This window comes from Trypanosoma brucei, chromosome 9, assembly GCF_000002445.2.
Source record: "Trypanosoma brucei brucei TREU927 chromosome 9, whole genome shotgun sequence".
In the NCBI taxonomy this organism is placed as follows: domain Eukaryota; phylum Euglenozoa; class Kinetoplastea; order Trypanosomatida; family Trypanosomatidae; genus Trypanosoma; species Trypanosoma brucei.
This window is the reverse complement of record NC_007282.1, coordinates 156173-180944: the sequence shown is the minus strand read 5'-3', so window position 1 is coordinate 180944 and position 24772 is coordinate 156173. Positions and strand designations below refer to the sequence as shown.

General features: G+C 42.9%; 7 protein-coding genes and 2 pseudogenes across 7 annotated transcripts, besides 4 other annotated features; 5 read left to right on the top strand and 4 right to left on the bottom strand.

Moving 5' to 3' along the window:
- Window positions 1-1084: 1084 nt before the first annotated feature.
- Window positions 1085-1402, bottom strand: Tb09.142.0390 (hypothetical protein, conserved; the record flags this gene model as incomplete). Its single annotated transcript, XM_798296.1, has 1 exon — window positions 1085-1402. One exon carries the CDS (start codon window positions 1400-1402, stop codon window positions 1085-1087), a length of 318 nt encoding a protein of 105 aa, XP_803389.1.
- Window positions 1190-1213: a microsatellite.
- Window positions 1403-1662: 260 nt separating the features above from the next.
- Window positions 1663-1691: a sequence feature (AT_rich).
- A 1847-nt stretch (window positions 1692-3538) lies between these two features.
- Tb09.142.0380 (hypothetical protein, conserved) lies at window positions 3539-3892 on the bottom strand (the record flags this gene model as incomplete). Its single annotated transcript, XM_798295.1, has 1 exon — window positions 3539-3892. The coding sequence occupies one exon, from the start codon at window positions 3890-3892 to the stop codon at window positions 3539-3541; it is 354 nt and encodes a 117-aa protein (XP_803388.1).
- A 51-nt stretch (window positions 3893-3943) lies between these two features.
- Window positions 3944-4354, bottom strand: Tb09.142.0370 (hypothetical protein, conserved; the record flags this gene model as incomplete). Its single annotated transcript, XM_798294.1, has 1 exon — window positions 3944-4354. The coding sequence occupies one exon, from the start codon at window positions 4352-4354 to the stop codon at window positions 3944-3946; it is 411 nt and encodes a 136-aa protein (XP_803387.1).
- Window positions 4355-5876: 1522 nt separating this feature from the next.
- Window positions 5877-6089: a repeat region.
- Window positions 6090-10510: 4421 nt separating this feature from the next.
- Window positions 10511-10531: a sequence feature (AT_rich).
- A 1298-nt stretch (window positions 10532-11829) lies between these two features.
- On the bottom strand, window positions 11830-12471 carry Tb09.142.0360 (hypothetical protein, conserved; the record flags this gene model as incomplete). Its single annotated transcript, XM_798293.1, has 1 exon — window positions 11830-12471. The coding sequence occupies one exon, from the start codon at window positions 12469-12471 to the stop codon at window positions 11830-11832; it is 642 nt and encodes a 213-aa protein (XP_803386.1).
- Window positions 12472-13087: 616 nt separating this feature from the next.
- On the top strand, window positions 13088-13648 carry Tb09.142.0350 (hypothetical protein; the record flags this gene model as incomplete). The annotated part of the gene is made up of 1 exon (XM_798292.1): window positions 13088-13648. The coding sequence occupies one exon, from the start codon at window positions 13088-13090 to the stop codon at window positions 13646-13648; it is 561 nt and encodes a 186-aa protein (XP_803385.1).
- Window positions 13649-14605: 957 nt separating this feature from the next.
- Window positions 14606-15634, top strand: Tb09.142.0340 (annotated as a pseudogene).
- A 1042-nt stretch (window positions 15635-16676) lies between these two features.
- Tb09.142.0330 lies at window positions 16677-17534 on the top strand (annotated as a pseudogene).
- A 1114-nt stretch (window positions 17535-18648) lies between these two features.
- On the top strand, window positions 18649-18990 carry Tb09.142.0320 (hypothetical protein; the record flags this gene model as incomplete). Its single annotated transcript, XM_798290.1, has 1 exon — window positions 18649-18990. One exon carries the CDS (start codon window positions 18649-18651, stop codon window positions 18988-18990), a length of 342 nt encoding a protein of 113 aa, XP_803383.1.
- A 3123-nt stretch (window positions 18991-22113) lies between these two features.
- On the top strand, window positions 22114-23097 carry Tb09.142.0310 (expression site-associated protein; the record flags this gene model as incomplete). The annotated part of the gene is made up of 1 exon (XM_798287.1): window positions 22114-23097. The coding sequence occupies one exon, from the start codon at window positions 22114-22116 to the stop codon at window positions 23095-23097; it is 984 nt and encodes a 327-aa protein (XP_803380.1).
- Between the last annotated feature and the right edge of the window lie 1675 nt (window positions 23098-24772).

The following is a 24772-nucleotide window of genomic DNA, read 5'->3' as shown; positions in this document are numbered from 1 at the left end:
TCTGAGATTTGCCAATCCCAGGGTCAACAATGGCAGCGTATGCTCGTGGAAAATAAAGACATCTCTGTAAAGCACGCTGTGTACGCCATAACTCAATTCCACTCCTTACAACATTCCATACGCGGAGCTCTTCTCTACGGATATGTTTTTGTTACTTCCGTTGGTAAACTTAGCTTATTATCACCCCATTTGAGATGTTAGAACCAATGCTTCAACTTCTTCCATGCGCTCTGGTTTCTTCTCAACAGCTTCCTCAATTTCAGGGACAAGATTAAGTTCTTCATCCTTCCACATTATATTGCCACTACGCGTTCCATCAACAAACTCCACCCCGAGCAGTTGAGCTTCGTTGTCCATTATAATGTGACTTCACTTTGCATTGCATACAGAGCCATATAAACTGAAAACATTATCAACTCTTGCTTCACGTCCCCTCAGACGCTTTTCTCCCAGAATAAGTGTTTTTTTGTCCTGAAGCAAAATATTGAGTATTGTTCTTGATTAAAATATTTGTTTTACTTTTTTAACTAATGTAACTTCTTACCGTTTCCTTTTAAAGGGGATAGAAGCTTTATCGCAAAGGGATTCCTGTACTAAAGCACGCACACAGTTACTCAGGTAGAACAGTTATAAATCTCAAACAAATTTAATAAACTTTCCTCACACATTTTTCTATCCAATGAAAATATTTCCACAGTGCTTCACTGCAGCATTTTGTGGCCATTAAACAAAAAAAATAGTTTTGGCGCTGCCTCAGGTATTCACTGACATTTCCCCCACTTTCAACGCATGTTGATTAACAGATGCCTCAACACTGTCACACCTTAGCGTTATTGAATCTATTTTCATACCTCCAAGGAATGCACGGCATGAGATTGTTTTCAAATACATTAATTGATCCACGAGATTTGGTATTTTATTCATTTCATCTGGCTGTAGCGCACGTGTCATTCTCTGAGTTCGAAAATACCACTGAGCTAATTCCGTGCAAACGTACACATGTAGCTTCAAGGTAATATATGTTTATCACTGTTGTGTTCTTTCGTATTTCTTTTGTTGACTGCTGGTGCCCAGTAAGTTCCTATCATAAAATATGTATCATCTCACAAGACACAACAATAATGGTCGTGATAAAGGTTCTGAATTCCCTGTATTTAATGTTGGACGCTGATGTGAGGAATGGATTCAAAAACAAACAAACAAATAAACAAACTGAAGCCTCCTGTTCGTAAATAAGGGGGTTGTGTTCACATCGTTGGAGAGTGTCGGCACCCGGAGATATACTTTTCTCGCTTTGCAGTGTATGTTTCACTACAGTTTCCGTTCGCTCCGCCATATGGGAAAATAAATTGTTTTGGATATTTGAGTCTGCGCCGCCTTCCCCACTCAAAGCACCTTGCATAATGAGTATTATTGTGGTAAATTTTGAGTTCTCATGAGGATTTCACACTTCACACGCGCAAAAAAAAATTGTTACGATGACTCAATTACTGTTGCACACATGGAAATGGTGGCTGCGATAGAAGCTTCCCTTAATTTGTGTCATTTTCGTGAGAGTTGAGTTTTAAGCAACATTGTGCCTCCTAAACCTCGATACGCATTTGAAAAAATGATATTAGAAAACAGACTCACTGTTTGATACAGAAAGTAAGAGAACTTGGCATTTAATAATAATAATAATTATTATTATTGAACACACATTCATATCTTGCTTTCATTCCATCACCGTTAGGAACGTAATCACTATACGTTAAAGAACCATCAACGCGAAAATATTCCCACAAGCCACTTGACTGTCTTCAAAGCGTTGCCCAATTGGCTTTGAATGTAAGTGCAATACAAAAATGACATTTCCCTCGTGAATCTGGGAGTTTCAAAGTGATGGCAGCAACCTGTAACTCATGGAGAAATGGAAAACCAACCACCTATGATATCCTCCGGAAGAACTGTGTTGAAGCGGAAAAAACAGGCATTGCTTTACAGTGTAATGCGCAATACATCCGCCATCGGCCAACTACTGTCATCATAGCAATCCCATGTACGCATCGCTTTGGAGTCTGCAGAAATATCTCCGTTCTTTTTTTTTTCGGTGGAAAACAATAGCGTCTAATAACAACTTCACTGACGAAAGTCAATCTTCTTTTTCATGGAAAAAAAAATCACCACCTAAAGTCAGCCTGTTTCACTATTTCCTTATCTGCGTGTTGCTGGAAATCACGTGCCCGAAGAACAACGCGTATCCCTTATCAAATTTGAGGAACGGACGAACGCCACACACGACTAAAAATTGAACGGTAATAAACGCGGCCATGTGGCAGCTTAGCATTCACTATACTCCAGTCTATGTCTCAGCATCCCCAAAAACCACAATCTAAACCGTGTAGCTGCCGGATATTTCCCACTGGAGTAAGCGAAATACTTTAACTTCCTATTAACGCAACGACATTTAAAAAATGTACAACCTTCAAAGTAAAAGATTCAAAGTTACAAGAAAGAAAACAAAATCCAAGTCTTGGTTCCTATTACAGCCGAGCCTCGCTTAAATACACGAACACACAACTAACATGGAGATAACAAACGAGTGCTCGTGCAAAATTTACCAAAATCTCCCATTTTGCAGTAGCATTACTATTGTTTTTCATTGTTTTTGCGCTGAAAAAGTAATTACTTCTAGTACCGATTGCAGCAAGTATGCACTCTTCGTGTAGATAAATAGACCGCAATGACAAGCTTTAAAAAACAACCACAGCAGGTACACGCACTAGGGGTACCCGTTTTGGTAGGTTACCTTAGATAACTAATCGTATGCCGTAAAGCATCGCTTTAACAGTTCCTCATCTATTTTTAAGGATTGCCTGACTTCGCAATATTTTCTTATTCAAAGAAGGATCTTTATATAACTGTACCCTTTGCAATTCGCCCACACATTAGTTGCTCGATTAAATCATTCATGTCTTTATTTGTTACTCGTAACAAGCACTGTTTAAAAAATACTTAAATATTCACATATACGATTTCAAATCTGGTCGTCGAGGAAATTTGTGCTGCCATCACATTTTAAGTTGGTGATGCCGCTACACCTTTCCTCGAGACCTTACCCATTTTCTTCATGGTGCGTTTCCCTCTGGGTGACAACCAGTTCCCGTTACATATCTTAAAAAATAAATCACCCACTATTTCCTCAGTAGCATTGAGGTTAAGTTCACTTTTCTCATGGCCAATTTTCTTACGAACACTCACTGTTTTATGGTTCGCATTTGTGCCACTTCAAATACTGGTAACCTTTTGCTTATACGATGAAGGACATTAATTTACTTTCCCCCTCTTCCAGTCACTCGCTCCACTTCTGTAACCTATTTATAATTATATTGGAGTTATTCGATCCTTTTATCATGTGCCAGCACAAAGCTACACACACATGCCCTTTGGTGGAAAAAGTAGCAACTTAGTCACCTATTCTTACCCTTAGTTCCACCTTGACAAACTTTCACTTTATTCAATGGTTGTATGCCTATGTATCAGCGCAAGGCAATGATTTTCAGGAGAACACCACACTTAATCCTGTGGAGAGTAATATCGCACACCTTTTGCGACTCGCACCGTTTCTCCTCGGTACACTTTCACTTAAGGACGAGGGTTCACCCACATCGTCCAAGGCCACTTCTGAAGGTCTACTCACTTCATGTTCGGACATTCCATTTCGCAGTGGCAACGCTACGTAGCTTTCATACTGCCCCGACACTTGCTGCTGCGAAATCTCCTTTCCTCCCTCATCGACTGATCGTTTGCTCACGGTTTTCGCCCCTTGTGTGCTTCCTTGGTCAACCACCGAGACTGCACCTCGTGGTGCAGGATGTGCATCATGGCTGTAGTTACGATTTTTTGCTTGCATTCCTGAAATATCTTCTTTGTTCTTCCCTCCTTTACCCTCATCGTCCTCGCCCTATTGTTTTTTTGTTCTTTTTGACTTTTGTGCTGCTATATATGTGCTTTCCTCACCTGCAACAACAGGTGCCCCACTCGCCTCTGGTTGGTGTAATACTTCAACCACTGTACCATCCTCGTTCTCAACATCGCTTGCCTTAGGGCTGACTTTTTCACTACTTTTTTTCTCACTTTCACCTCCTTCGCTCCTTTCATCGGGTATACTACCATGGGTCAAAGGTCCCACCATCGGCTGAGTTTTGTGTTTTGGAGTTATCTTTCCCCGTGCCAACTGTTCTGCTGTGGGAGCGAAGTACTCTCTCGGCCCTTCGTCTCCATATGTGACCTGCACGTCTGGTTGTCGTGTGAAGACGACACTGGGCGTACACGTCCTCAGCGTCAACAAAATGACTGCTGCAATTTTAAGCATTGTTTTACTTCACAAGCTGCCACTACTCAAGTGTATACGGAACCTTACAAGAAGTATCATAATAAATTACCAAGGGCATAAAGAAGAGTTTCGCAAAAACAAATTTTGATATGCACGCCTGTCATCACCTCCACAAAACGCTTAGGAATTTTAAGCCCATCGGTGGCGATATACAGATTCTCCGAAATCTGCTCAATACGTGGAGAAGCACAGACTTACACCATGCGAGTCACGCATATCACTTAAGTTGTAATATCAAAGAAAGCATAAGAGCATCTCCCAGTAATCACACACATACAATCATAACAATATTTTAAGTATCATTTGCTTCACTGTGTTACAGCATTCCGGGATTTTTTTTCCAGAAAAATGTTTCGAATGAGCTGGGAACGGGGAAAGGCGGAGGCTATTGAACCACCACCGCTCAGAATAATACAAATAAGACACGGTTCAAAGTCTTCTCATTTTCATTTTAATATGAAATTGAAGTAAGATAAAAAGCGTGTAACCGAGGCGTACTACTCAACGGTCTCAAACGTTGTCTCTGTCCACAAAATCAATCGCCGTTACATTTTCCCCTTTCGGTGGACTGTTTAATCTGCACGTACATCGACGCAATCTTCGTTGACAGCCCACCCTCATTGGATAACTTTCTCTCGCTAATGACCGAACGGTTTCCCGCCGCAGTGCTCTCTTACGTTTCTGTCTCTTCACCGGTGCTCAAACCTTGGGTTTTGGTGTTGCAGCTACCGCATAGATACACTTTTTCTGAGGAACAGTTCCAACCACCATATACACAGCAACGTTTGCTTTGCTAGCATCCTCGCGTTCGTTATTTTCAGTGGACAACGGCTCTCACCTATTGATGTTTCGGTTTTTGCTTGCGTCGTAAGGGGATGGAGCACTTGTCGGTTCACTTCAAACGTTTTTTCTTTTGTCAAGGAACGCATTTGTAATATGTCCTGCAGTTCTGTGATGTGACAATATCATTGTTGCAAAGCAGTCGGTATAGTATGTATTCCACATCATTATCAGAATATTAGGCTTCAAAACTTATTGGATCCACTTCTTTCCACTGTCCAGTCCCTTTGGTTCTCTATCAGATAGCTTTCATATTGTGGGGCACATCTCAATGAGAACGGAAAATTTTGTAAAAAAAAACAAGTAAGACAACGCAGGTTCTCACGGCCGGGATTGCTATCCAGACCCTTCTCCCATACATTTCCTGCAATCACGAATGGAAACGAGGACCTACAATGGTCCTTAGAACGTCACGCCTGTTAGCTTCGCAGTGTTAGTTACGTTAAGATCCCCGTTCGATCAACTTTCCCCCTCCAACAAGAAGCCACATATTCGTTGTGTTAGACGTGGATCCACGCTAAACGCCCTGAGCAGAAGATGATACGTTCACGCCCCCCTCCTTCACCCTCAAGAATAATGTACTGACATACAATCCGGCAACGCCACTCTGGCATGGACAGTTACTTTTCTCATTTTGGAGAAAGTCATCTCCTTATCAATACCCTGGTTGCGCCGGCCACCTCAACGTGGTGCCAGGGTCCAGTACCCCGTCTCATCGGGAGAAGCCAAGAGCCAGCAGCGTTCCTCTCATGGGGAACACTGCTTTGCTCCGGCCACGGCATCATACAGCACAGGGATCAACGGCGTCTTGCTGGGACACCGTTTTTCATTTGTCGGTCCCTGGGCACGTGCCAGCGTGCCATCAGCAGTATCACCTTCTCAAAAATAGAGCCAACGGCAAACTTCCACGCGATGGAATATGACTGTTGCGCACGGGGTCGCCACAGCCCGCGTTCTTTCCTTCTGGCAACATCTCTTGCCATGAGCTCCTACGTTCCAACGGACACAGCGACAAGTTAATACAACTCGACATTATTAGTCGATTTCTCTAGGGAATGAAAAAGCAGTTTTCCTTCAGTGAAAGCATTTTTCAGCAGTCTTCTCTAGACGAAGTTCATCGATTACGAAGATAAGTCAGCTTTCGCATAGCAATCTTGCTTAGCTCCTTCCGCTTTCACAACCAAGCCTCACCCCCATCAGTTGGCGGGAAGCTCCCCAAACCACTTCTGCTAACTCAGGGTGTGCAAACGGTTAAAATGGTCAGCCGTCGGCTCCTGGAATGTTCACTGCCTGGCCCGTCCGTGTGTTTTGGATCCCTTTCTCTACATATCCCTTAAGTGTCGAATCCGCAGGTGCTTCGACATGAGTCCGCCCATGCGCAGCCCGAGTCGAGGGTGGCGATAGACGCGGTGCGGCAACTAACTTCGAAGGGAAGTTTTTTTTTTTTCTCTAGAGAAAGCAAGCGGCACCCTAGGTTTCTCTGTTTACATTCGCCGAACTATCTCAAGAAATCCCTACCGCTCGTCCTTTTTACAAAGTTTTCATCGGTGTCTATTTTCAGTCGCGATCAGCCCTCTGTTTTTGCAGGCAGTGCGATGCCTTTGTTTTCAGCAGCCTTTTGGACATCCTCGTCACGAACGGCAAGTGTAGTGGCACCCTTGGGTTCGTCCGCTTCCTTTATCGATTCCTTCTTCAAAAAAAAAAAAAATGCTGACGAGGCTTCGTAGCACACTGCTTCCGAAAACTTAGCCGTTCCACTCCCTTTCCCCCGAAAGATCGTGCAACACGGAACTCACAGTGCGCGGAGCCTTCCATGTTGCTTCGTACTGCCGCACCGAAGGCTGTCCGTCTTTTGAATGCTGTTGGAGGTCTTCGCTGCTCTCGAGTTGGTAGCGTCGCGTCCTTTTAAGCCGGTAGTGGCGTGGGAGAGGGTACGGACTTTCAGTTAATATGCCAGGTTGGGACCCTATCAATGGAAACTGCAAAGCCACCCTCAAGCTACAAGTGCGATGCCAGGCTTTCAACCTTAACTCTCAGGTACGCAGAAGCCCTGGTTACGTTAGTGTGAGTACGCATTTATTCTAACGGCCAATGGGCCCTTGTTCTCATCCACTCGCCCCCAACGCTTCTGTGCTTGCGTCAGGGGTTGTCCAAAGCATCCAGAGGTCACTGAGGGTCGGTTGCCGCTTGCGGGCGCAAGTGTGGCAGTCGTGCCTTTCAAAGTTTCCGTTACTTTCGGGTCTCCGACGGCCCCGTGCTGTGCCAAACGAGCGTCGACACTCTGCAAACATTCATTTTAGAGCGTTAACTGGTTCTTGGCCATATCGGACGGGAGGCGTATTTTCCTTAAACTCCATCCGCTTCTACTTCGGGAGGAAAGAGAGTTGCATTGTTGCGGCGGAGCGCGTTGACGACTGGTGATGTCTATTTACCTGAGGCATCGCCTGAAGTCGAGAAGGAGCGGCGAATGTTTTTTTCTTGACATCCTAGCTAAGATTCGAAAGTTTTGACAGGCACCAGACGCGGGTTAAGGCTTGCACGTGCATAAGCTTCGCGGAAAAATCGGGCTTCGACATTTCACTGCAAACTGACAGGCACATGGCACGCAAATTCTCTTGGTTTTTGCTGCACTAAAAACTAGACATTGGTGATGCAGTGCGGTATTCAGGTGCGTTGTTTGAAGTTATAAGTACCCATGTGAAGGTGGTTGTGTGCCAACAGTTTGCCTCTTGCGATGTATGGAACCCGTTGTTTTGGAAACTGTATAGGTTGTTGTTTCACTGAATTTCCGGTGTGTTGTTTTGGCTTATAGTTGCGATGACCCCCACAGTTGCAATACCAGGTAGGATTCTGTTGCTCAGATGAGTACTACTTGTCAGATCTGTACGTTTCCGTACCACAATTCCTTCTCCGGGAAGGATTTGGAAGCAATGAGAGCAAGTTATCTTTAACTATCTTAATGCTCTAAATTTCTTTTCTTGCACCTGCTCATGGGCGATTGGAGATGTGTGCATAGTGGTACGTGTTAATCGTATCGCCTCGGCACAAGGTTATTTGAACACAGGAATGTTGCATATAACTGTTTGCGTGATGAAAATCAGCATGCGGATATTCATATTTATGATTACAGAAAGATACTGCATATACAGGGAGTATTAGAAACCCCAAACCTCAAATACATGAAATCTTCACATCGCATAACTGTGATGGGTTTGTGACCGCATGGTTAAAAAATAGGGCTTATACGACCAACCAACAGTAGTGGTATGAACACTGTGGTGCGTATGTGTGCTCGTGAAGTAGGAATACATTTATTCGCTTACCACACTTCCGCGGAGCAGAGAAAAGCTACCTCAAAAAGGCAAAAGAAATAGCACCCACCTCTCTATGTCTGATTATTTCAAGGAAAGAAAGTACCGTCGAAGTGATTTGAACAGCTATGGGCGCCGTCGTATAACGGTGCACGCAATTTTTATCATGAAGGCATCCGAATCTGTTCTATGATCCATATGATCTGTACATCAGTTTGACAGAGAGTTGAGGGTGAGCTCTCTGGGAGCCGGTAGTAAATGTCGTTTAGCTCTACCGCATCGATGACCTCCTCGCCGTCGGTCACGCCTCCTTTGAGCGTCATAACAATTTCACAACTCCAACAGGCGGCCCAAACTTTGTAAAACTTCCATCACACTGATTTACAGTGAACATCAAGGGCGAGACGCGTTTGTTTGCTTGGTCGTTTTTCATACGACCTTGTAATACCGGGGTTCTGTATCAAGTGGAAATCTTAGCCTTCATGAGGTTTTGAATCAACGTGAAAAACAAAATCAGAGTAGGGGACAACAGTTTGAAAAAAAACGTAATGCCAACTCTTACCCTTCTTTATGCATGTAAAAGCAATCTGACATGCATAATGTGGGAGATAGGCAAGCCACACAGACGCGGTTGACATTATGTTTTTCTTTTTTTTTTTGCTGTATGGAACACTTTTGATATGGCACAGAGGTGGGCTCTGGCTGAGGTGAATATATTGTGGTGGTCCATTGTGTTGTGCACATGCGCGGGCTGCGTCGTGAATCATTTTATGATTTTCTATTTTGAATTACGTAATCTTTCTTAACTTTAGAAGTCAATCTTTACGCCCATTCTGTGTTGAGTTATCACAAGTTGGGTGATATTTCAATTAACCCTTATGCGTTTCTGTGTTCTTATGTTCAACCCCAAAAATTTGCCCGCTCTTGCAGGTTTAATCCCACCAAGTAAGTTTTGGTGCCGTTATTGAGGCAGTGGGTTGCAAGTTTATGGCGAGTTGCCTTCTATATATGTTGGCACTTCGCGGTTAAGCTTAAAAATGATGATTAGTAGCATACACCTTGGCGTGAATGTTTTTTTAAACTCTCTTTTTTAAATTTCAAACGGAGGCGAATGCGGTTACGATTTATATTTTGATGCAATGAAAAGATATTCTTATTCTCACTAGCGCCAACGCGTGTTTATCGTTTGACACGTACTCAACCTACCCCAAAGGTAACTGATTAGTGATGTGCCATTGAGAGCAAGTACTCGCCGTCCTATCTGTTCTTTTGGTAAATTGTTTATGTGCACATTGCCGTGTGTTTGGTTTGCTTTTTTGCTGCGGTTTGTCGCCCATGAGGTGAAATGTAGAGATTGTTTCGCCTGTAATTGTCATCGAAACCGGAATGCACCACCGCTGGTATTCTGATATCTGTTTTGGTTGCTTTCCAACCCGGTGCAGCTCACAATCGAATCCGTCGGACAATGTTACCAATCTGATTCACTGAATTTATGTTTGCTTCTAAAAATGAAGGCCTCTCGCAGTTGCAGTGCATAGTGTTCCGACCATCACATGTTGCTTGCACTAGTTGTTTGGTGGATGCTGCTATGTGTAAGCCAATGTGAAGCAATGCTAAGTTTTGCAAATGGTGAAGACATTTGTGGAGTATTCGGACACCTGGTTGTGTTGACGTGATGGCATGAAGCAGATTATGTGGGCACACAAATTGTATCTTCCATTCAACTGGTATGCGTTATATGTTTTGGACGAGGTGCATTTGCGGTATCGGTCTCCATCATTTTGTTCAACATGAAATTAACATCACTTTCAGTGGGCGAATAACGATGAGACATTCGAGTCTGTAGGTTTTGTATATATTTTTATATATTACATGTTACTTCTTATTCAACTGACTGCACTAATGGTCGATACATTTAAATACTTTTTGACCAGTGTTGCGAAGTTGGCGAACACCCCCTATACCTCTGTGTAGGGAACATTTGTATTTTTTTTTTATTTATTAAGGTTCCTTAATGTAAAAGTACATGTTTTTCCCCATGATCCTAATGCTCCATCATTGTTTTCACTAGTATTGCCATCGTTATCATTGTTTGCGCATTTATCCTCACGGATGGAGTGAAGGTTTATGAAAAACTGTTTTCAACCGTCATAGTGTCTCTTTTCTTATAATCGGGTCACTCGGAGGGTGTGCTCTTAGAAGGTGTGTAAGTCATGCAATCCACCTCATTTTAACTGAGAGGTGAAAATCATATGCGCCATATGCTTTGTGGCTTCCTGTTCTCGGTTTCCCGTTGAGGAGTTGGGTTTGTCAATGAAGTTACCGTTGACAAATAGGATCTTACTTTTTGTTCTGTCTGGTTTCTATTATTATTATTATTTTACACATGAAGTAAGTTAATAACGGTGGTTGGAAATTCCTAGAAAACTTCATTCTGTGCACAGAGGTGTGAAATATCTGTGTGGTAGGATGTACGGCATGACCTCAGCAGCTGCAGAAAAATATGAACATTTGGGACTTCTAAATATTAAGGGAGTAGAAGGAGTGTGGTGAATACATTTTGTGGGACATTTGTGTACGGGCTCTCGACTCTCACCTGCATTTTATACAGTGCTGCCCTGTATATATATTCCCTGAAAGGGGGCCATATTGGCGTAGTGTAATGCGAAATGTGATTCTGTACCCTGATGACCTAGTTGGTGAATACTTAAGGATGTTAGCTTTTACTGAGGATAATTCAGCCACGGCGAAGTTGGTAGCATTACAGAAACTTCTGAGATACAAGTTGCTATGTGTGGAAGTGAAGCGTCTCTTGAAGGATGCTGAGGCTGAAATGACTAAAGCATCCCGCAACGGATGAAACTGATGTTATCAGGCTTGGTGATTGTGCGACCAGAGAAAGGTACAAACAGAGCGTAGCGTGAAGGTTTATGACAGTTGTCGATGTTTTGAGGTCAAAAATATCAGGTGCGGATTATCTCCTAAGGAAGAACACATTCCATACAGAATAGCAACAGCAAAATCCACCACGGAATTCTGGATAGTATCCTAGGCATATGGAGGAAATCCAGGGAGGGGTGGTGATGCATAAGCTTGCGAATTATTTTCCCAATCCACATCTTTCCAAAAGATATAAAGGGTGAAAAACCGTGCGTGGCTAATCCCAGAGGAACGTAGGGGAAACATCAAGCTCGATTGAGGAAATATACTGCGATGCATTAATATCTTTTGCCACAGACAACATAGAATTGATTTTGTGCAGCCTAACATCAAAGGTACATAGGTTTCTTTGCACGTTGCTCATTAGCAGCTGTGATGACAGTTATGTGGATGGAACGGAAAGCCATTGACAACGTGAAACAGTATGAAAGGGAAAGTTGTAAGGGCCAGTTGAGCTAATACCAGAAGACCATTCGCGACTTTGCAAGTGGGAATAATGCTGGGTATCAAATACGCGATGATCCCGTAACACATATGGTGGACAAAAATGTTGTCGAAGCGCGATTTTGTACACAAAAAAAAGTGATGTGTTGCGCCGAGTTTATCTGAATGACAGTCAGAAGAGAGTGGTTTGTAGCAATCGGGATAAAGAGAGATAGTATGAAATTGTAAGGTTTCTGTGGCGACACAATCATCAACGAACCAGCGGACACGAATAACTGATCGCTTTCGCAGGTGCCACCGTACAACTTCGCACTGTTCCACGACGGAGCGAAAACAACAACAACAACTAGGCGCTTCTGGAAATTTTATCCATAAACAGGTCTCACTACAAAAGCGAATACAACTTATTATGGAGATAATAAAGGACGCATTCTGAATGGGATACTTCCTCAAGGATATTCCTGATTTTAGGGTTTGGTGGCAACCGAATGGAGGAGAGGATAGGAACCTTGAGGTATTCCCTGTTATCGTGTTACTGTGGAAGGGATTCCGACGACACATAATGGACGTGGGAAATGTTGCAAGCGCATGACTACCACATCCCTCAGTGAGCTACCAACATTAGTGGGCGACAAGCAAAAATCCACTTCAAGCATACCACTTTGTGCTTGTACCTCACACTGTCATATGCAAAATTGAGATGTGGTTCTATGAGGCGAAAAGAAAAGAGCAAGAGTCACAGCAAGGATGCAAGGTAGAGCGTGTCGTATTGTGTCTGGAACTCTCAGCTGATTCATGGTATTTACAGTAACAAATCACCTAGTAATATGAAATCCGGAACACAACTGGTGGTGGCACCTAAACTACTGCCTGAGCGACTCTCCAAAATGCTATACATATAATAATATCAGTTGACCGTGCACAAATTAGAAGAGAGATACATATGATACTGCTAAATGCCACTATGGACCACACGAGGAGGTGAACACAGAGAGACGGAGAAGAAGAGAAATCAGTGATATCTTTGCAGAATCATCAATTTGTACGATGTGCGGCATTGCGCCTAAAATTGCTTGTGGAATTACTTCAGATTATACTGGTGGCACACGCTAGTCAAATCTGTGAATCTTTCTTATGAAATTGATGCTACTGATAATCATGCAGAAGACTCAAATAAATGTATAATTTGTACATTTACTTTGTGCGAAAAAGGGTAGGCCCCGTAATACATAGTGGACCAAAACACTGCTCTGAATCGTTGCTTGTGCTCACAGCGCAACAAAGTCAAATGGGTATGTTGGTTCAATGCGAAGCACAACAATGCGGCACTAACGGAAAAATAGGTGCAGATGCCGGCACAACTACACGCAGTTGCGCAGTGAAATACAGGGGCGGTGGTTTCACATCGAGGTCAGAAGAATTCCTAGCGATACAGCAGGAGCTGATACACGGCAGTACGGTGCCCCCAAGATACGTCAACAACGTTAAAGGAATGTGTGATACCGGTGAAAAGACAGGCAATGGAATACGAAGCTGCGGAACAACGACATGTTCAACTCTCCCAGGAAATGAGAGGAATACAATGGCATGTTCACTACAACGCATACGCTGTAGCTTCTTAACAGAATTGTTGGGAGAGTTAACTTCATGCGCAGGGGCCCGATGTTACGGAAAAAAAACTACCAAGTGTAGCACTGGTGGCGACGACAAGCACTTTCGGTTAGTCACACAGGGATAAAGGAATATCGATTGTGACTCCAGTTATCGTTGATGAGCGGAGCATACGGTGCTCTTCGTGTCGCTACAAATATGCATCGGAAAGCTGAAAGTCAGCCCAATTCAAGAAAACAAGCATTGCGGGCCTTTTCCTCAAGTGCCAGAACTCGACATTATCGTTCTGGAGGTTCACACTTATGTGTTGAGCCGGCGTTTTGTGTACCAAGGATATGATTGGTGATTCTGTTTGATACCAGGTATTTCTCTGTGTGAAAGCATCAGGCAAGAAACTCATCTATCAAAGGGGCATGCCTGTGCCAACAAATACGGTGAAAATACACCTGATGCAAATGTGCGACAGCGTTCGAGGAGCTTCCGCTGGTACTTCTTTGAGGAGCGAGTGGCGGTTAAAAGATTTTGTTTACGTAAGAGGATAAATTCTTTACCTCTTGCAGTCGAGAATACACTCATCTATGCAGGTGCTTCCTTTCCGTGGGAGTAATTTAAAACCTCTACAGATGAAAGTAAATCACGTACTGTCGAATTTCTGAGTTCGTTTCTGAGGAAGAAACGTAGGAACTCGCTTGTTTAAAGTTCAGTTGGAACTACGATCGCCCTGAGGCCTGGGAGTTCTCAGAAAACCCAGCAGAGTGGTTACCAAAGTCGTACGAATGGGTCAGGGAGCAGCTTTTGCACGCTTGTTGTCAAGGATTTTGTTTGGTGTATGCGCATCAACTTGTTAATGGCTTATCTCCCACTGTTTATGACGTTAAAAAAGGAAAAGAGAAATGTATTTGGCATGAGCTACAGTTCCTTTTAATTTGACGCACCGAAAGTAAAAGGGATTTACAAACTAGAAGTGCTTCTCAGTTGGCTGCGCATACGGTTTATTTGGAAGTGAAGTTGTAGATATATGGCTTTTTCTTTCTATTGTTTGTCTTTTCCCTTCAGGAAGGTAGTTGAAGGTGGCGTGGTGAAGATGTGAAAGAAGTTGCTGGGATTAGTTCTTGGTGTGACTTTAATATTGACCTATGTGTCCGGCGCGGAGCAAGGTATACTTAATGAGGATGAATTTAAAATATTATGTGAATTTGTTAGTTTCGTTGGACGAATAAGCGATTCACTTGAAACAATGAAGGGAAAATCAAAAGCAGACGTGGCCTCTGTGCAAAAAAGGGTTAAAGATATATTGTTTGAATCAGGAGTTGATGATCTGAATAGAATGAAATGGAAATGGTACAGAGAACAGGATTACGGACAAGACAGTGGGGGTATCCCTGCGTCGGCAGGAAGGTCTCTTGTAAAAGATATTATTTGTTTGTGCGAAGGAACAGGTCAGCAACCAAATCTTAGGGACCTTTGTTACACGGGAAATGTAAGAAAAGTTAACTCCCAGGAATGGCCAACCATCCAAAAGCACCGAAGCACATGGGACGACTTGAGGAGTAGATGCATAACTGGAAGTGGAAAAGGTGTGCCATCAGAAACTGAATTTCACGAGAATAAGGTTCAATTCAGGATGCGCATAAAGAAACGTAAGAACTCAGATGGACGCGAACACCTCTATACCTACGGGGGAGGTAAAGAGTACGGACTGCATACTTGCAATGGAGCGGAATCAGAGAACGACGGCATTTGTGTGCTGTACCCAAGGGGATCTAACGAGGACAACGCAAGTGGTATTGAATGGCTTAGTAAGCTCGAAGATCTGGTGAGAGAAGTTGAAGAAATGAGCAAGGATGAAAGTACAAGTGGAAGCACAAAACCACGTGCGGACGGGAAGCCAAGCATGGAAAAATATCCAAAGCCAAACACAGTTCCAAGCACAGGGGATAACTCACCAGCTAAGGGGACAGAAGGACCACAAAAAGATGGAAACCCAAATGCGCAAACAACTACCAGCACTGAAACAGGTGCCACTACGGCAAGACCACCAGAAGAACAAAAGAGTTCCGCCAAAATTATTTTACAGTTTCTACGGATATTTTTATTTTGGCTGTTTGCATAAATTTATTCATCATTCAATTATTTTTATTTTTAACCCTTAATAAGGAAAATACGCCAAACACCAGCGCAGAAGACCAGCGAACAGAGTAAAGGAAAGGAAGGAATGATTTTTCTTTTTTACACCCATTTAAAAAGTTGCATAAAATGGAAAAATACAATGCTCAAAAGAATAAAATAATCCGCTCACACCTATCAGTAACAACAAAAGTTAGGAAAAGTAAAAGCGACAGTAAGGAAAACAAAAGCAAATGGTGAATAAACTTTATAACTTTTGGGATTGAACGAATACAGATTTTAATATTGTTGTTATGGAATTATGGAATCTGGAAGGACAAGATATATTAAAAGAACCGCGTTATAAATGTACACAGGAAGTGAATCTTACGAGGCTTACAATTGGGCCCATTCAAACATAAGAAGCAGAAACAGCGTGACCTTTCTTTGGAAGCTTGGTTGCAGCATTTAAGAATGGAGAGCAAAAATATAGTTATGTATACAGGAAAGCATTGAAGCTACGGTCAAGTTCAAATGTGTTGGTTTGGCGACAAAGTCACCTACAGGTGATGAAGGAAGTGGTAACAAAAAGACTAGTGAACTCCGATAAATTCTTTATTTAAAAAAATATTGAAAGAACTAGGTGTATGTTTTTTCATTTAAATTGGTAGGAAAGTGAAGCCATTAAAAGACATATTGTCTGATTTTTTTTGTTGCCCTGAGTTCTTGAGAATATGGAAAATAGGGAATCGTGTGCAAGGAAGCTGAGGGGCGATCAAAAGGACTGTAGGTGAGGGAGGCGCTGGAGTGATACATCAAAAATTAAGTTAAAAGGCGCTGAAGTCGATGGAAGGGACCATCGTGGCGTTTCAGACGCTTTTTTTTTCCACAGGAAGTAATCGGATGGAGTATCGTGTATTTATTCGTATATACTCTAATTCTAAATCTAATTATAGTTGTTTACCACGTGGCATTCTTACATGTATTGGTCTCCTTATTCCTGGTAGTGTTTTGTATAATTTGTTCGTCAGAAACCTCGAGGGAGAATAATGTTCACACATACAACAATCTCATTTTTGACGCTAAGATTGCTTGTGCCACGCGGCGAGTCGGAAGCTTCAATGCAAGCAACAAGCAAAAGCTAGAAATGCGAGGGGTACTTGGAATCTTTCAATAAGCACCACTGCTGGCCTTAGGGCACTGGCGCAACCCGCCAGAACGGTGTGAACCAGCGGTCCCCTGTAGCTACCTCAGCTCGTAACGGCCTCACACCAGGTGCAGCCACGGTTAGCACTCCAACGCAACAAAAACGGCTGAGTGTTGAATCGAGTTCAACCTCAGAGAGAATTTGCCGGTTGGTACCCGACTCTGATGAAACCGTTCCTACAGTGAGCGCACAATCAAGTGATGCTGCGGGCGGAAGCTGGAGCGAAGATCCGATCGACCGGGTATCTGAAGGCTCCCCAGTCTTGGAGTCGGCACCCTCAGAAGCTGACTACAGAGAACATAAAGTGAGTCAAGAAGGGCAAGAATTGGGAGTTGCAAAGCAAGAAAGCGTGAAAAACGTCCGCTGAGAAGGTGGAAAAAGAGGAAATGCGGTTTCGGGAGTGAAAGTAGCAGGTCACAACAGTGGGCGCGTGGCGCGGCCGTCGCCACAGGGAGTGAGTTCGGGAACAGGTCAAAGCGATGCAGTGGGGATGGAAACAGACTTTGTAGATGTGTGAGAGTCCGCAGAAAGCACCACAGGAGGCTGTAACGGTCCGTGGCGTGGCGGACGTATGATGATTCTCTGCGGCGCTTCGTTTCATATGTTTCTACCACAAATTACTACGAAACCAATATATGCACTTAAAATCGTTCAACTGAGCAACAAGCGTCAAGTACAAAGACTGGTGAAAAATACGTAGCTACCTTCCAGCAGTTATTACCAAAGGACTTGTTTGTTAAGTTCCATAGCGGCATCCAATGCGATGGATGAATAGCTCCAATACAGAAATAATTAACAAACAGTGTTAATGCGAATAATTTCAAAACAGGAAATATAAGTCAATGTTTTCAAGTGTATAAAGGGGCCTAAAATAGCGTTGTAAAAAGAACGAGCGCAAAGAAAAAAGAAGAAAAATCAATGGCTTTGCGAATCCTTTTATTAATCAAAAGGAACTTAACCTCAGTTGTACTGAGAAAATCGTATCACGTGAAGTGTTCAAAGAAAAAATAAGCTCTACTTCTGTTCTAGATCGAAAAACGTTGGGGGAAGATGAAAATGGGTTAAGGAGGAGGGTCTTAGTAAAATCATAAATTTAAATTGCAGGGAAATAACCGAGAAATTCAGCGACTAAATACGGGATTGCACTTATGATCATAAGATATTCTTTAAGTGATACGGGTGGTGGACGAAAACATGAAATGATTTGGATGGTGAGTAATCAATGAATCAATGACTTGCACAAGGTACAGGTATGCGAAAAAATTAAATTAATCAAGAGTGGGGGAAGTGGACGAATGTGCAGAAGGCAATGAATGATTGATACGCAACGCTTGAGAAATTAATGATTAATTAGGGGAAGTAACTTGTTGGAAATGGCGCCTCTATTGCGCATTACCTTATTTTTTATTTTTCTCTTTGATTGCCTTAACACATTTGATTAAACCGCGAATGCATAATTGCTGTTAACAGTGCTAGCCCTAATCCTAGCCACAAAACGCAATAATGGTGAATCGTAACTGGGAGAGGCTGGTAGATGCATTGCGAGCGCTTTTTTATTTGTGAAGTTTATTTTGCCATAAAATTATAGTATGCGTCGGTGTTGCGGAGCTGAAAGCGGATGTTCTATCCTTTCATCTCATTCTACATCCCGCAATTGAGCTTTGATTTCTTTCACATATTGATTTTCTGGTGTGTTGTTGTGGTGTCACGTAACTGTGTTAGGAAGATAAATATGAAGTGTTTTGCTTCAATCAAATTCTTAATATAAGCAACCTAGACGGATAGTGAAGGTGAGGTGTGCGTCGTAAAGTTTCATGTGGTGTGCCGCGCCAAGGCAGGAGAGTCCAACAACGAGCCTGGTAAAGGGGACTGGAATCGGCTGTATGACCTTAGGGAGTGCTGTAGCTACAGAAGGCATGATATTTTTAATTGAGGCGATTGAAGTGTGTAGTAACAGGAAAGGAGGGATCATCGGGAAATTTTTCTGTTCCTGCGCAGCGCAGGAAGTGGAGGAAGGAACGAGAAAGGTGGAGAAGAGACACAATTTATATCAAGTATGGGCAGGTAGTTTTTTCAAGGGATGCTGTCAACAACCCCTGAGCACAAACATCACTATTTCCAACACTGGGCTGAGAGGGAACAGAAACAATTCCTGAGATCGACATGGACACGATACAAATGCAAAAACCCCCAGCAAAGTGAAGGTGGACGCGGAGCCACGGTACTCAAACTCTTTTACAAGAGGTAAGAGTAGTGAATATGCAGCGCGGGAGCATCTTCTCCTCGAATAAGAGGTGACAGCACCAACTGCTATCACATTATGTTTTCCCCCTTATCTATGATGCAGTCTCAGCGCTTGTTGCCATCCACTATGCATTCCCTCATATATGCTGATGACGCACAGCTATCTCGTTCGCATTACACAATGCAGATGTGTGCTCCTGTTCAAACTGGCAATGAAGTAGCACATATAGAGCTGCAGCGGAGTAAATAAATGTTTGCTCACATACAGCCGTTTTGTTGATGGAGTCAAAGGGTTTCTGAGAGTCGGGTGTATGTAAAGCTGAAACACAGAATGATTATGGAGCTGAAAGGTCTAGAATAGTGGCCTAAAGGCAGTTCAGATAATGAAAGGTAAGGGAATGGATTACATAGTATGGAGAGGCGATGTGGTGCTTGTTGGAGTCGGGTGTGACTGGGTTTATGCTGCTGCAGCTCACTGTCTCTTTTTACGAAATGTAGGGAAAGATATTCCACCTCGTGTTATGGATGGGGTTGGTGTGTCGCATTAAGGTGCGTGTACTTTTCCAACTTATTGTGAAAGAAAGGCTGCCACTCTGCGAGTTGTTTTGCGAATAGGAAATGTGGATATTGGCAGTGACTTTTCTGGCTGAACGTCTTGCAGCCACTCAGTAGGTGGGGCGCTGGCGGAGATTCAACCAGTGTCGTTACATAGTTTTTGGTCCTTACGCTGCAGAGTTGCCACGGAGTCCAAAGTATGCCCGTGTATGTGGCCTAGAGGTAATAGAAGGGCTGTACGTTTGGCGCTGGCGAATGCTCGTGAAGCTGACACCAGGACTGAAATAGTGAGGCTGGATGAGCGAGGTGTTGGTGGTCTGGTAGGAAAGCATAGTGGTCGGAAAGTCGCATACCAAATGACAAAGATAAATGAGCATCCTGTGAGGTTTTTGGAAACCGCTTGGAAGGAGAATGGACTAGCCGAGCTGCCTAAGGAACTGAGAGACGAAAGGCTGTAACGTCGTGTGGTGCTTATGAGGTCGTTGGGTTTTGCGGATAAGGAAGTATCGAGCAAACTACGCGAGAAGAGGTGCTGACGCTGTTTTATGACTCCTTTTTTTTTGCAGTAACGAGGTAAGTGGTATACACTAATTGTTTATCGGGTGCTTGATTTAACGCATTTGAGACTCGAGTGGTTAGCGTGGCCATCTTAAGCGTGTTGACAGCAGTTTCTGTGTTCCTAACGTGAATAAGCTGTGGATTAATGGAACGAACGTAGAAGATGAGTGCGGTGGCGAACTAAGAATCAACCGAAATATCAATGTGCTTTTTTGCGAAAGCTTCCTTAATATAACCAATGTCACGTTAATTGGTGTTTTGAACTCCTTGAAGAACTGTCGCTGGGTGGTTGGATGAGTTTTGAGAAGTGGTTGTAAGAACTTCTTTGCCCTTCCGATATGAAGAAAATATGCGTTGGATGTTTTAGTGCTATTAAGGGGATACATATAAAATAAGGAGAATCGACCATATGGAATTTTGCCTTGGTATTAAGACGTTCGCTGTTATCATAGCATCTGTATTAGCGTCATCGTTTGCAGACACTTTCAAAGTTATTCTGGTTCAGCAATGCCCTTATGAGTGTTTCTAGTTCTCAGGGAAACCTGATATCGCAACAGGAGCAGCACGTGCCAGGAAACGAATCAGATCTTTTTTGTTTAGAAGCTAATACTGGTTATGGTTTATATCGTCACATCTTATTCCCTCCGAAATAATTCTGTACCATGTGCTTCCAGCGACCTCGGTATGGAATCACGTTTGCCTCTGTGAACACTTCTTTCCCGAAAAGTTTTAATCTTTTCATGTTCTTTATGTGCTCAATGCCATCCACGGGACAAACTGGTGCGATGTGGAAAGAAAGGGAGAGTAAAACGATACACGGGGATATGTACTTTTCAAAGTTGTATTTTCCAGAGGGTACTGAGGTGGCAGCTATTCGTTCTCTATTTTTGAGTCATTGTAAGGTATGAAACATTTGACAAACACAATGACACTTGCTTCAGTTTAAGCACTGTTGACCGACCATTTGTCTGCAGGACCCAAGTCCGCCGGACGGAATGTGGGGGAAGTACTCTGGGTAAGGTGTTAAAATGAGGGTTGTGGAGTCGGTGTGGCATGCATGTATGGGGTCGCATCCGGCCTTTGGCAGTGTAGTTCAGAGATAAAAATTGAGGGAAGCCAGATGTAGACTTCCACAGGATCAAACGGTACATTGTTGTTAGATGCGCTGTCGATGGCAAGTTCCCTTCCCAGGGTGTTTTAATTATATGTGCCGCCGCAAAGAGTGTTTCTTTGCTCTTTTGAGTACACCTCTGAGTTCTACAACTGTTTGCTCCACTAAGCAACGTGGTATTTTTCCTAACGTTTATGATATTCCATCTTTTTTCTAGTAGCGTCGGCATTGTGCAGGTACTGAAAAATTATTCCCGTTGGAGGCGTCTAATAGGCTTGTGTCTACTTCCATTAAGCCCCAACAACACTGAGCTGCGATTCCGTGTGGTTTTATATCTGGGTTCTGTCGTGGGCGGTAAGCTAAGGTATTTTTTTTTGCGCACTGAAGGTTAATTCCGTTTTCTTAACTTGGCTGCCTTCATGGTAAATAGTGAATGCGAAGGCAGTGATTATGGGTGATATATGGATAGAAAAGTTTTTTGCTTAGGGGAAATAGGTTATCTCCATTTCCAGTTATTGGATTTTGTTGAACTCTGTAGTTCCACTTGAAAGGGGTGAAAGATGTTCCCTTTAATTGTGTCAGAGCAAACATCAGTGTGATGGGGTGGCATCTGCAACATCACGCACTAGATATGCTTTCATTGATTTCGTACAGAAAATCTATACTAATAAAAAGGTCATGTAAGAGGCGACTACTGTGAATTTACCTCCTGTTGTGTAAAATCACTTATCCGTTACCACTACATGCCTGCAGTTTATTCGGTTCGATGAAATGTCTGTGCCACATTTTTTTGTGTACAGCTTTAAAGGAAATGAAGGTTATTGTTGAGCGATGCCTAGCTTTCTCACTTTTTGTAATTTGCATTGGTGGTGCAGAGGAAGAGGGTCCATGCACGCTGGTCGACGATTATTACAAAAAGAATTTGAAAGAGACTTTATGTTATCTTCGTTGTCTCTCGAATGCGTTGAATAAATTATACACTGATGGCGAGAGGAAAATGCTTGTGAATGAGGAAGTATACGCAAATGCATCTCGTATACTGGATGACATGGAAGGTAAAACAGGTGAAAGCACAAAATATTTGAGTGTTGTAAGTAGTGCAATGGGAGACCAACGTAAGAAAATGGAAAAGCTTATATCTTATGGAAATGAAATGGGAGACCTTGTAGCGAAAGTAGGTGGATTATTTTCTGAAGTTAATGAGAGTGTGAGGGCAGTGAGGAAATATTTACCTGATGCTCTCACAACAGCAAATAAATACTATGCATCTATTGCTGAGATAACACGGACAGCTTGGGATGATGTTAAGGCTGTAGAAGCAGGAGGCACTGCTAAATGTGAAGAACGAACCTTTCAAAGGGTTAAGGGGTTGTTAACACCGTGTGCTGACCAAACATGCCCTCTGGCAAAAACTGTAAACGAGAGCACTCTCAAAACGTATAAGGACGGTTGTCTTGCAGTAACAGTACAGAATGGTTCTGTAAGGGAGTGCTTCAACCTTCCAAGGGATAATTTGTATAGGAGTGGTGCAGTTAAGAACTCAAATGATGCATTGGAATGGAAAGAAGTTCGAGATCGTGGAGCTTCTTTTCAACTTAAAGTCAAGGTGCAAGAAATATTTGGCCCCCTCATCACACCTTTTGCTGCCGGACAGCCACCTTCCATGCTTCTTGGAATGGTGTCAAATATCACCTCTCTTCACTCCCAATTTAACAAGGTGCATAACAACTTCACGTCGCTGCTGTTCGACATTGATGTTGCTGGTAATGTTACCACCGCTAATTCTTCCATCTGACAAATACGTTCATATACATTTCCTCCTTTTCACCGATGTTTTAGCATACATGCTTTTGTGCGAGTTCGCACGCGCTCATGTGCTTAATGATTTTCTTTTTGTATTGACATGTTGTGTTTCCGTGAAAAAAAAAAACTAGTCATTAGACAGTGGCAATGTTATTATGTTTCAAATGCTTGTATGTACAGTTTGCGTGTGCTAAGCAAAGTTCTTTCCGGTTGCTTATTTCAGAGCTTTTCAGTTTGTAGTTGTAGGAGCTTTATGAATCTGCAGGGTATGAAAGTGAAGTATTTGCGGGGATAGTGGCTTCTCAGTTGCTGCGTCTCGATATTTCTTCTGAGGTTATGGCGTAGATGTGATTCGCCTGTGGGACCCTGCAATGACGAAGGCGGCAGACATACGGTTAACACCTTTGTTCACATTTTAGGCGTTCGTTCTTGGAGTTTTAAGGAGACACTTATTGCAAAACCGCAGCCTTTCAGTGACATTGTCAAAATACGGTGAAAACGGTGCGTTAGTAAAGTGGCTTTACCGAAGGGTAGAGAAAAGTGGGTGTAGTGTGTGAAGAAAGCTTGGAGTGCCTTCTGAACGAGGGGATCATAACCCGAGATGTAACGCCTAGTGCGTTGAGTGAAGCAATATCCTCTTTAGGGGAGAAATGTCCGTTCTCTCTTTCATGAAGTGGAGGTATTTTAGAGTAAAGATGGAAGTATGTGCACGCACGTGCATATGCATAATGCGCGTTTGTCTCTTACTGTTAGCTTTCGTTGAAAGGTTTTTAATTATTTTAACCTCTATCGTGGAACAACACCTCAGAGGTGAACTGCGAAGTATATGTGGGAACGGTGACAAATGCTGGAATAACGGGGAAGCAGTGGAAACTAGTGTGACATTCTCCACTAGATTGTGTGCGACGCGACGCAGTTAGATACATTGGGGAAGTGCGGGGCGTCACCCACACATTCGTAGAAACGCGTTTCAGGTTGCTGCATTTAAGGACATCTTAGCGGTTGTGTTGGCAATCAAAGTGGTCTTTTGGAACAAGTTGTGTGGCACTGTGGTAGATCCCTCGAAAATTATCATTTCTGCTTAACCTCTCATTTACAGGAGTGAAACAAATGTTGTATTTACCATGGCGCCGTATCAGCGGGTTACAGCATTATGGATCGGTCTTTTCCCTCAATCAGCCACACCAGCAAAGCTTTCAACAACTCCCTTCAAATGTTTTCTTGGTAGGATGGCAGTATTACCCGTCCTTTACAAAATTTTAATCTTGCTGTGAGTAGCGACTCTTTTTGTTTCACTCACCGCTTTAATAGCTACCGCATGAAGTTCGCCATAAAAAAATCCTCGGAATGGCGCATTGCCGTTTCCATGTGCCCTAGTTGTAGAACCATTTCAGTGCATGGATGCAGTAAAATCGCTTTAAGTATACTTCATAGTGCTAAAAAATCGGATCCTTTAAAAGGGTAGTTAAAGAAGACTGCAAAATTATAATGAACGGGGCGTAATTTCCATTACGTTGATCTATTCTCAGTTCCACGGTAATACCAACCTCGTTCCACCTATAGAAAAAAAAATTAGTATTTTTTAACAGAAGGCTGTTGGCAGCAAGCGGGTCCCTGCAAAAAGCTGATTTTGGAAACCTACCCTCCCAAATGAGCTGTACACTCCC